Below are 12337 nucleotides of genomic sequence, written 5' to 3'. Positions count from 1 at the left end.
AATCTGGATATATGGCAGTGGCGGCTGGTGCTCAACATTTTTGGGGGGGGCGCAAACAGAAAAATGTAATAGGCATTGCTTTGCGGCAAAAACGTTATAAAAAATTGCATGACTTTGAGGTCGCAAAAGTGTGAAAGGAGCCTTCAGTAATTAAGGTATAGTGTGCCCCCTTTCAATGCAGAGAGACCAGCGTGCCCCCTTTCAATGCACAGTGACCCCCCTTTAAATGCACAGTGACCAGCGTGCCCCCTTTCAATGCAGTGACCAGCGTACATGCCCCCTTTCAATGCAGTGACCAGTGTACATGCCCCCTTTCAATGCAGTGACCAGCGTACATGCCCCCTTTCAATGCAGTGACCAGTGTACATGTCCCCTTTCAATGCAGTGACCAGCGTACATGCCTCCTTTCAATGCAGTAACCAGTGTACATGCCCCCTTTCAATGTAGTGACCAGCGTACATGCCCCCTTTCAATGCAGTGACCAGCATACATGCCCCCTTTCAATGCAGTGACCAGTGTACATGCCCCCTTTCAATGCAGTGATCAGCGTACATGCCCCCTTTCAATGCAGTGACCAGCGTACATGCCCCCTTTCAATGCAGTGACCAGTGTACATGTCCCCTTTCAATGCAGTGACCAGCGTACATGCCTCCTTTCAATGCAGTAACCAGTGTACATGCCCCCTTTCAATGTAGTGACCAGCGTACATGCCCCCTTTCAATGTAGTGACCAGCGTACATGCCCCTTTCAATGTAGTGACCAGCGTACATGCCCCTTTCAATGTAGTGACCAGCGTACATGCCCCTTTCAATGTAGTGACCAGCGTACATGCCCCCTTTCAATGTAGTGACCAGCATACATGCCCCCTTTCAATGTAGTGACCAGCGTACATGCCCCCTTTCAATGTAGTGACCAGCGTACATGCCCCCTTTCAATGTAGTGACCAGCGTACATGCAGAGACCAGCGTGCGTGCGTGCCCCCTTCAATGCAGTGTGCCCCCCCCCCCCCAGACCAGTGCACTTACCTGGAGCCCTGGAACACTGTCGTGGCGGCGCCTTCTCCTCAGTGTCCCGGTGACTGGCTTCTCTTCAATCCTCCGGCGGCACGTCTCCTCGAGTCCTCCCGCTCCCTCCTCCTCCTCGGCCAATGGCATAGGGTTTGCCTTGCGGCCAATCAGGAAGCATGTATGGGACAGCCTGATTGGCCAGGAGGAGGATCCGTGTGACAATTTTCATTCGCTATTGTCACACGATTGGTGGGCTCAGGACGCACTGCTCTGTGCCCCGGGTCCACCCTTTGCATCGCCCTATTAGAGCCTCTGGCTCTAATCAGGTGATGCCAAAAAAAAAAAAAGGCCCATTGAACTCCATGCGTCCGGCGCCCCTGCATGCAGATTAGGGGGCCGGACGTATGGATAGGGGGGCGGCGCACCTGTGCCCTCAACACATCGGCCGCCACTGATATAGGGTGATAGATAATGGAGGAGGAAGCAGTGTTGGATCAGTAATCTGTATATAGGGTGATAGATAATGGAGGAGGACTTGGTGTTGGATCAGTAATCTGTATATAAGGTGACAGATAGGGAAGGAAGGTAGCGGACATTGTTGGATGTGTACATAGAGTGATAGTGTGGAGGAGGAATAAGTGCTGAATCGATGTTCTCTATATTAAGGCGTCAGTGTGAGTCTTCACAGGTCTTTATTGCTTGAACCTCCTCCATGGAGGCAAAGTTCAGGAGTTCTCTCACACCGTAGTACTGCACGAGTTTGGATGAAATACAAGAAGCACAGCGGGATTCAAGGAAGAATACACATGCCCTTTGTATATAGCCAATATTTGTTTAGCCCGGATTTGAGATTTCAAGCTCGTACTCTATTCTCTGTATGACTGGAGGTCGGTGGATGGACTGAATGAGAAAAGGAGTTGGGCAGTGAGTTTGGAAAACTTCTAGCATGGTGTAGAAGATATGGAATTCTTTCATGAAGTTGATATAAAGTTTTATTTATGGTGGACACTCCTTTGCAGCGGCGAGCTCCATTCTAACAGCAGAGAGTGAAGTTTCCCTGAGATACCCCAATCTGCTCCACTGCCGTCATTGTGTTATATCACAATGGTGAGACGTCACCATTGGAAGGTCATCCTGGTCCTCAATACTTTGATGATTTGTTACGTCTTCTACTGGAGTCAGCAGAGCCAACCAGGGCCTGGACATGAGCGGTAAGTCTCTGAGGTTATAGAATACCCGAGGAGTGCGTTGGGTTCCACTTTGTGTATGTGTATGTAGGGGGCACATAGAAGGGCAGAGGCATGTCGGAGATGGGTTAAGGGCCATGTCACATGGGCAATGCCCAAGGAAAAGTTTAATTGAATCATCAAATTTTCTAGCTAGGCAATGTCTCGCTGGTCCTGCTAGAGAAGGGGGCAACATCACAGTAAAGGGTAGATGGTCTGTTAAGGATCTTGCCATGACAGGATTCCTTATGGGACATGGGCCTAAGCATTGAAGATAAAGAAAAAAGAATGACAAAGAGACAGGAAGAGAAATCAGGAGGACAATACATAATGTATAATACCAAAAGTATTGGGACGCCTGCCTTTACACGCACATGAACTTTAATGGCATCCCAGTCTTAGTCCATAGGGTTCAATATTGAGTTGGCCCACCCTTTGCAGCTATAACAGCTTCAACTCTTCTGGGAAGGCTGTCCACAAGGTTTAGGAGTGTCTATGGGAATGTTTGACCATTCTTCCAGAAGCACATTTGTGAGGTCCTGCACAGATGTTGGACGAGAAGACCTGGCTTGCAGTCTCTGCTCTAATTCATCCAAAAGGTGTTCTATCGAGTTGAGGTCAGGCCAGTTGAGTTCCTCCACCACAAACTCACTCATCCATGTCTTTATGGACCTTGTATTGTGCACTGGTCCAAATCATTTGGTGGAGGGGGGATTATGGTGTGGGGTTGTTTTTCAGGGGTTGGGCTTGGCCCCTTAATTCCAGTGAAGGGGACACTTAAGGCGTCAGCATACCAATACATTTTGGACAATTTCATGCCCCCAACTTTGTGGGAACAGTTTGGGGATGGCCCCTTCCTGTGCATGACTGCTCACCAGGGCACAAAGCAAGGTCCATAAAGACATGGATGAGTGAGTTTGGGGTGGAGGAACTTGACTGGGCTGCACAGAGTCCTGACCTCAACCCGATAGAACATCTTAAGGATGAATTGGAGCGGAGAATGTGAGCCAGGTCTTCTCATTCAACATCTGTGCCTGACCTCACAAATGCGATTCTGGAAGAATGGTCAAACATTCCCATAGACACACTCGTAAGCCTTCCCAGAAGAGTTGAAGCTGTTAAAGCTGCAAAGGGTGGGCCAACTCAGTATTGAAGACTGGGATGACATTAAAGTTCATGTGTGTGTAAAGGCAGGCGTCCCAATACTTTTGGTAATATAGTGTGTGTTGAAGTGGAGGGGAATGAGGGGCAAGTTCAAACCAAAACCCTACTGAGGTCATTGGCAACTAATATCTGGCTATTTTCAAGGCTAATAGGCAGCGTATTGTCAAATGAAGGAGATGGGGGGGGGGGAGGGGGGGGGCAAGGGGAACATTTACCAATGCGACCAGTGTGACGCCACCCTTATTTTTCTTCCTAGCAAAAATAGTCTTAAGTCCTGCTGTGGCCACTGTGCTTTGCTTCATGGCCACAGCAGGCCAGATGGGGATCTCTGTCTTCCCCCAATCAGTGTAAACCCCCCACAGTTAGAAAGCACCCCCTAGGGACACACTTGACCCTTTGATCGCCCCTGATGTTAACCCTTTCCCAGCCAGTGTCATTAGTGCAGTAACAGTGCATATTTTTAGCACTGATCACTGTATTGGTGTCACTGGTCCCCCAAAAGTGTCACTTAGTGTTTGATTTGTCCGCCGCAATGTCGCAGTCCCGCTGAAAATCACCGATCGCCGCCACTACAAGTAAAAAAAATAAATAAATAAACAAAAATTCCATAAAAATATCCCATTGCTTGTAGACGCGATACCTTTTGCGCAAACCAATCAATATAGGCTTATTGCGATTTTTTTTTATTAAAAATATGTAGCAGAAAACAAATTCGCCTAAAATGATAAAAAAAATAGATTTTTTAAATTTTTTATTGGAAATGTTATACAGCAGTAAGTAAAAAAAAATATTGTTTTTATTTTTTTTCCAAAATAGTCGCACTTTTTTGTTTATAGCACAAAAAATAAAAAATTGCAGAGGTGATAAAATACCACCAAAAGAAAGCTCAGTTTGTGGGGAAAAAGGGACATCAATTTTATTTGGGTACAGCGTCACACGACTGCGCAATTGTCAGTTAAAATAACGCAGTGCCAAATCACAAAAAAAGGCCTGGTCATTAAGGGGGTAAAACCTTCCGGGCTGAAGTAGTTAAACAGGTGGTAATGAATGAGGTGATACAGCAGAGTTTCATCTCTGCCAAATTGCATCAGTTCGGTACAACAGTTTACAGAAGCTGGCTCATGACACTTTAATATGTATTTACTGTGATCATTAGCTCCATCTAGTGGCCATATTTTTTTTCCTGATTTAATCTACTGTATATACTCATGTATAAGCAGAGTTTTTCAGCATGTTTTTTCATTCTGAAAATGCCCCCCTCGGCTTATACTCGAGTCACTGGCTTCACTGTCTTTTTAAAAATGGCGCTGCTCGGCGCCGACGTGTCACTGCGCATGTGCCGCATGCCCGGGAATAGCCAAATGTGTTCGGGCTTTCCTAAGCATCGGCGGCGCATTTGCGGTGACATATTGGCACCGGGACGGCACGATTTTTAAATCGAAGGCGCCTCACCGACAGGTAAGTGAGACTCCTCCGCAGCCCCTGCATTTCCTCATGCAGTGCTGCGGGTATGGTACAGGACATTCTTCTGCCTGTACATACTGTGCCATGCCTGTGCTTACTGTGCCATGCCTGTAACTACTGTGCCATGCCTGTACCTACTGTGCCATGCCTGTACATACTGTGCCATGCCTGTGCTTACTGTGCCATGCCTGTGCTTACTGTGCCATGCCTGTAACTACTGTGCCATGCCTGTACATACTGTGCCATGCCTGTAACTACTGTGCCATGCCTGTAACTACTGTGCCATGCCTGTACCTACTGTGCCATGCCTGTGCTTACTGTGCCATGCCTGTAACTACTGTGCCATGCCTGTACCTACTGTGCCATGCCTGTACATACTGTACCATGCCTGTGCTTACTGTGCAATGCCTGTACCTACTGTGCCATGCCTGTACATACTGTGCCATGCCTGTACATACTGTGGCATGCCTATACCATCACCTGTGCTATGCCTATAACATCACCTGTACCATGCCTATACCATCTCCTGTTCTATGACCTGTGCCATGCCTGTACCATGACCTGTGACATGCCTGTACCATCACCTGTGACATGCCTATACCATCACCTGTGCCATGCCTGTACCATCACCTGTGCCCTGACCTGTGCCATGCCCTTACCATGACCTGTGCAATGCCTATACTATGACCTGCGCCATCTCCTGCACCATGCCCGCAGCCCCTGTTTTGTGTCTTGTGGTGGTCCAGTTGGGTCCAGTAGCTGCTGCATTTCCCACCCTAGGCTTATACTCGAGTCAATAAGTTTTCCCACTTTTTTTGTGGTAAAATTAGGGGCCTCGGCTTATATTCGGGTCGGCTTATACTCGAGTATATACGGTATACTTATCAATAAACTTTTAAACTGGAAGAGAAATAGCCCAATAACCATTTGCAGAAAATGAATATACTGTACAAGCAGTTTCACATGGCAAATAGCTCTGCCATTTTTTTATTGACCCCTTGATGCCGATGTCACACAAATATGCGGCCCTATGGCACTAGGCTCCTTGCCACGGGGGCCGCATATTTGCGTACCTCCCTTTGTGCTGGAAGCGCTGCACGGTGGGTTTCTCAGAGGTGAGATCGGGGTCTCACCGTGAGCCTCATACTAAGTTTCGGGACACGGAACTCGAGATTCCAGGTCATCTGAGCGCTGTGATAGCCTCTGATTGGTCACTTTGAAGCCCGCCCCCATTTTTTTCTTTCTGTAAATGGAGGAGAGAGGTACATTGTAACTCTTTCTGTCCTTGCATAGAAAAAAAAAGGTGTGTGTAAAAAAAAAAAAATAATAATATTAATAATAATAAAAAAAATAATAAATGTTTCCAGGATTGAAGTCATGAGAAATAAACATATTAGGAAAATGATGGGGATTCTTCATGCTAGCTGTGTAAGTGCTTGAGACATAGGAATAGCTATTTTTTATTATAAATAGATCTTTCATCTATGGGTACAGGCTACAACTCAGCTCAGCCCTGCAGATTACACTGGGGGAGCTTGAGGGAGATTCACCTCTGTTTTCTATTTGACATCTGCAAAATGTTGTATTTCTCATCACTTTCTATTGCAGTTACAATGGACACTAGGACAGAGAATTAGCGGGACACAGGCAGCAATAAAAACCTGACAGCTGCTCTAGTCTATCAGCACTCTATCCAAAACTAAGAAAATTACTATACATATGGAAGGAAGGAAGGAAGAGAGAGAAGGAGGAAGGAAGAGAAGAAGGAAGGAAGGAAGGGAGAGAGAGAAGGAGGAAGGAAGGAAGGAAGGAAGGAAGGAAGGAAGGAAGGAAGGAAGGAAGGAAGGAAGGAAGAGAAGAAGGAAGGAAGGAAGGAAGGGAGGAATGAAGGGAGGAAGGAAGGAAGAGAAGAAGGAAGGAAGGAAGGAAGGAAGAGAAGAAGGAAGGAAGGAAGGAAGAGAAGAAGGAAGGAAGGAAGGAAGGAAGGAAGGGAGGAATGAAGGGAGGAAGGAAGGAAGGAAGAGAAGAAGGAAGGAAGGAAGGAAGGAAGGAAGGAAGGAAGGAAGGAAGGAAGGAAGGGAGGAATGAAGGGAGGAAGGAAGGAAGAGAAGAAGGAAGGAAGGAAGGAAGAGAGGAAGGAAGGAAGGAAGGAAGGAAGGAAGGAAGGGAGGAATGAAGGGAGGAAGGAAGGAAGGAAGAGAAGAGAAGAGAAGAAGGAAGGAAGGGAGGAAGGAAGGAAGGAGAAAGGGGGTAAAAGTGTGGAAGGAAGGGAAGGAAAGGTTAAATGGGATGAAGGAAAGGCACAAAGGAAGGAATGATGAAAAAAAGGATTGAAGGACAGAAGTAAAGAAAAATCAGCGTGGAAGGATTGGAAAAGAAATTGAAAGGAAGAGGGGTGGGGGAGAAGAGGGAAGAAGAGAGGGGTGGGGGAGAAGAGATGAGGTGAGAGGAGAGGAGCAGAGGAAAATGTGAGTAAAGGAGAGGAGAGGGAAGAAGAGGAGAGAGTAGAGAGGAACGGGGAGATAAGAGAGGGAGGATGAGAGTAGAGGGTAGAAAAGAAAGTTAATAGTAGAGGAGAGAGGAGGGGGAGAAGATAGGAGGTAAGATAAGAAGAGAGGAAATGGGCAAAAGAGAGGGAAGAAGAGAGTAAAGGGGTAGGAGGATGAGAGAAAGGAAGGAAAGGGAAGAGAAGAGAGGGGAGAGGAGAGGAGGGAAGAGGGGAGAAGAAGGGGGTGAGGAGAGAAGAGGAGATGGAAGAAGAGAGTAAAGAGGTAAGAAGAGAGGGAGTTAGAGAGGAGAGGGGAGAAAAGAGAGAGAAGAGAGGGGAGGGGAGGGGAGGGGAGAAGAGGAGAGGGGAAGAAGAGAGTAGAGAAAAATAGAGGGAAGAGGAGAGTGTAGGGGTGAGGGGAGGTGAATGAAGAGAGGAGAAGAGTGGGAGGAAGAGAATAAAGAGAGGAGAGGGGTGAGGGGAGGAGGAGAGGGGTGAGAGAATGAGGAGAGGAGAGTATAGGGGTGAGGGGAGGAGGAGAGGAGAGGTAAGAAGAGGAGAGGGGTGAGGGGAGGAGGAGAGGGGGTGAGGGGAGGAAGAGGGTATAGGGGTGAGGGGAGGTGGAGAGGAGAGGTAAGAAGAGGAGAGGGGTGAGGGGAGGAGGAGAGGAGGGTTAAGGGGAGGAGAGGGGTGAGGGGAGGAGGAGAGGAGAGGTAAGAAGAGGAGAGGAGAGTGGTGAGGGGAGGAGGAGAGGAGGGTTAAGGGGAAGAGAGGGGTGAGGGGAGGAGGAGAGGAGGGGTAAGGAGAGGAGAGGGGTGAGGGGAGGAGGAGAGGAGGGGTAAGGAGAGGAGAGGGGTGAGGGGAGGAGGAGATTATAGGGGTGAGGGGAGGAGGAGAGGAGAGGTAAGAAGAGGAGAGGAGAGGGGTGAGGGGAGGAGGAGAGGAGGGGTAAGGAGAGGAGAGGGGTGAGGGGAGGAGGAGAGGAGAAGTTTAGAAGAGGAGAGGAGAGGGGTGAGGGGAGGAGGAGAGGAGGGGTAAGGAGAGGAGAGGGGTGGGGGAGGAGGAGAGGAGGGGTAAGGAGAGGAGAGGGGTGAGGGGAGGAGAGGGTTGAGGGGAGGAGGAGATTATAGGGGTGAGGGGAGGAGGAGAGGACAGGTAAGAAGAGGAGAGGAGAGGAGAGGGTGAGGAGAGGAGGGGTAAGGAGAGGAGAGGGGTGAGGGGAGGAGGAGAGGAGGGGTAAGGAGAGGAGAGGGGTGAGGGGAGGAGGAGATTATAGGGGTGAGGGGAGGAGGAGAGGAGAGGTAAGAAGAGGAGAGGAGAGGGTGAGGAGAGGAGGGGTAAGGAGAGGAGAGGGGTGAGGGGAGGAGGAGAGGGGTGAGGGGAGGAGGAGAGTATAGGGGTGAGGGGAGGAGGAGAGGAGAGGTAAGAAGAGGAGAGGAGAGGGGTGAGGGGAGGAGGAGAGGAGGGGTAAGGAGAGGAGATGGATGAGGGGAGGAGGAGAGGAGGGGTAAGAAGAGGAAAGGAGAGGAGAGGGGTGAGGGAAGGAGAAGAGGAGGGGGGTGAGGGAATGAGGAGAGGAGAGGGGGGAGAGGAGAGGGGTAAGGGGAGGAGGAGAGGAGGGGGGTGAGGGAATGAGGAGAGAAGAGTATAGGGGTGAGGGGAGGAGGAGAGGAGAGGTAAGAAGAGGAAAGGAGAGGAGAGGGGTGAGGGGAGGAGGAGAGGAGGGGTAAGGAGAGGAGAGGGGAGAGAGATGAGGAGAGAAGAGGAAAGGAGATGGGAGGACAGGAGAGGGGTGAGAGAATAGGGGAGAGGGGAGGAGGAGAGGAGGGGTAAGGAGAGGAGAGGGGTGAGGGGAGGAGGAGAGGAGAGGTAAGAAGAGGAGAGGGGTGAGGGAAGGAGGAGAGGAGGGGTAAGGAGAGGAGAGGGGTGAGGGGAGGAGGAGAGGAGGGGTAAGGAGAGGAGAGGGGTGAGGGGAGGAGGAGAGGAGAGGGGTGAGGGGAGGAGGAGAGGAGGGGTAAGGAGAGGAGAGGGGTGAGGGGAGGAGGTGAGGAGGGGTAAGAAGAGGAAAGGAGAGGAGAGGGGTGAGGGGAGGAGGAGAGGAGGGGTAAGAAGAGGAAAGGAGAGGAGAGGGGTGAGGGAATGAGGAGAGGAGAGGGGGGAGAGGAGAGGGGTAAGGGGAGGAGGAGAGGAGGGGGGTGAGGGAATGAGGAGAGAAGAGTATAGGGGTGAGGGGAGGAGGAGAGGAGAGGAAAGGAGAGGAGAGGGGTGAGGGGAGGAGGAGAGGAGGGGTAAGGAGAGGAGAGGGGAGAGAGATGAGGAGAGAAGAGGAAAGGAGATGGGAGGACAGGAGAGGGGTGAGGAAATAGGGGAGAGGGAGGAGAAGGGTGAGGTGGGAAGGAGAGAAGAGAGGAGAGGGGAGGAGAGGGGAGGAGAGAAGAGAAGAGAGCGGTGAGAGGCCAAGAGGAGAGGAGAGACACGATCTTCTAATCTCCTGTTGTTCTTTCACAGGTCGAAAAAAAGAGAAGCTACACAAACAACTGCCGAATGTTCCCGTGTAAAAAAACTTCTATTACATTCTACATTGAAAATGTGAGTTCTACAATTCTTCTATGTGTTTTCTTCTATGATATGACTGTATGAATGATGGAGGTGTGAGGACATTATCAGTGGATACTCATACTTACACTCTGTGTAATTATTATTGGGGATCACTAAAGGGAACCTCCTAACGATTTGCAGTTTGAATGGCCTGCGGTTTTCTTTTGACCTCTTAGATCCAAGGACCGTCCATTGGGATTGAAAGTCTTTCTATCACCAATATCTCTGACATTTACCTATATAGTTAAACAAATTATTACATTTTTTGAGTCATTGTCCTTTAACTCTAACTCTAGCTTAATCTGATTATATTTTGTCTTCCCTGGTTCCTCCCTCCCCCGTCATCAATATGCTCTTGACATTTTTAAATATAACCATTTTGTTTTTGTTACATATCTTGTTTTATACTCAGTAATGATATCACTGGGTCTTTGTGCTTCTTTATCCACTTAAGCCACGGAAGATTTTACCCCCTTCCTGACCAGGGCCTATTTTGCGATTCGGCCCTGCGTGATTTTAATGGACAATTGCGTGGTCGTGCAACGTTGTACCTAAACAAATTTGGCGTCCTTTTTTTTCCCACAAACAGAGCTTTCTTTTGGTGGTATTTGATCACCTGTGCGATTTTTTGATCATGCGCATTAAACAAAAAAAGAGCGTCAATTTTGCAAAAATAACAATATTTTTCAAATTTTTTTATATGAAATTCCCCCTAAAAAAGATGTAAAAATCAAAATTTTTTAACATTTTAGGCCAATTTTTTTTTACCATATGTTTGGTAAAAAAAAATCGCAAAAAGCGTATTTTGATTGGTTTGCACAAAAGTTATTGCGTTTACTAACAAAGGGAAAGATTTTTGTTGTTTTTTTTTTTAACGCGTAATGGCGGCGATCTGCGATTTTTTTTTGCGGGACTGCGACATTGGGGCGGACAGATCGGACCCTTGACTGACATTTGGGGCTGTGGCTGTGTGTTAGAACAGTGATCAACGGTCCTACATAGTAGAACCGTTTGATCATCATTCTTACACAGGGAGAACTGACAGGCGGCTTTGTTTACACTAGCCGCCTGCCTTTCTCCCGCTGTCACGGCCGATCGCGAGTGCCCGGCGGACATCGGGTCCGCCGGGCACACGCGCGGGGGGGCCTGTGACCGCGCGAGAGCGGGAGCGCGCCTCCGGCGGCGCGCACTCGCTCCCCACACCCTTACAGGCTAGCGACGTAGCCCTACGTCGCTCTGCCTGTGAGGGGCTGACTGTCGACGTAAATAGTCATGCGGCAGTCGGCAAGTGGTTATACAATGTAGTCAGATCATGGCTGGTTGGAGGAACCAGCAGCTTTCCTGAAAACATCACAGCCCCCCAACCTCAGTACATCTCTTAGGAGCCCTCAGCCCTGATACAGAGAGATGGATCTTGGGAGAAGTTATGCTTTAAAAGGCGGGTATACGTCTGGAGGAGTGGACATCCTTTTGCAAATTAGAAGACTTCCCTAGGCGATGTCCACGTGTGATACGGAGCTTCTACAGTATTATTAAAAGAACTAAAAAACCTCTAACCCAATAATCTTTTGACTGACCTCAAAAGCTGTGAGCCGAGGAGAATGGACCCCCCCACAACCCTATCCACCTGACGCTTCCTCATCCTTCCCTCCCTTTACATGTCCCTGATCCAAACAACGTAGGCATACAGTTCATGGTTACACCATGCTTAGGACAACCAGAGATGTATAGTAACTAAGTAGAACTACTTCACTACTGTACTTAAGTACCGAAAGGCGGTATCTGTACTTTCCTGGAGTAGAATTTTTTTCTCCTACTTCCACTTTTACTTCATTTTTTCAATGATTTCAATACTTCTACTCCAATATTTTTTTTTTGTGCTGCATAGTTACTCGTTACAATTATAAAAATTACCACTGCCAGAACAGTAGATGGCAGGTTTCATGAAGCTCAAAACATGTGTATTATCAGCGCATACGAAAATAAAAGCTACTGTATGTATAAATAAAAGCTCTATTTGAAATAAAAAACAATATGATGTTCAAACTTTTGACTTCTTTCTTTAATAACTACATAACACAGTACTTGTACTTTTACTTTCAGTACTTGAGTAGCAATTTTTTTTTTCAAAACTACTGGTACTTTTACTTTCAGTACTTGAGTAGCAAAATTTTTAGAAAGACTACCGTATTTTCCGGCGTATTAGACAACCCCCCTAATTTTCATCTACCGGTAATACTTATACTTAGGTTACCTTGGAGATATTATACTCGGCGTATAAGACGACCGCCCATTTTTGGGGGATTTTTTTGAGGTTCAAAAGTAGTCTTATACGCCAGAAAATACAGTACTTGCAATACTTAAAGCGGAGTTCCGGGCACAGAAATGAT

The 12337-nt window shown here is 48.1% G+C and overlaps 1 protein-coding gene across 1 annotated transcript in view; it reads left to right on the top strand.

Moving 5' to 3' along the window:
- Nucleotides 1–2111: 2111 nt before the first annotated feature.
- The window catches only part of LOC309554185 (alpha-2,8-sialyltransferase 8F-like), a gene marked incomplete at both ends in the record, with an annotated part of 69244 nt that continues 59018 nt past the window's right edge, over nucleotides 2112–12337 (top strand). Inside the window, 2 exons of the mRNA XM_082255816.1 lie at nucleotides 2112–2218; nucleotides 9858–9938. Of these exons, the coding sequence (XP_082111942.1) occupies nucleotides 2112–2218; nucleotides 9858–9938 (188 nt within the window). The remainder of the gene's footprint in view (nucleotides 2219–9857; nucleotides 9939–12337) is intronic.

Source organism: Pelophylax lessonae, assembly GCF_965119305.1.
Source record: "Pelophylax lessonae genome assembly, chromosome: 4".
NCBI lineage: Eukaryota > Metazoa > Chordata > Amphibia > Anura > Ranidae > Pelophylax > Pelophylax lessonae.
Note: the sequence above shows the minus strand (reverse complement) of the source record. Positions and strands in the feature narration are given on the sequence as shown.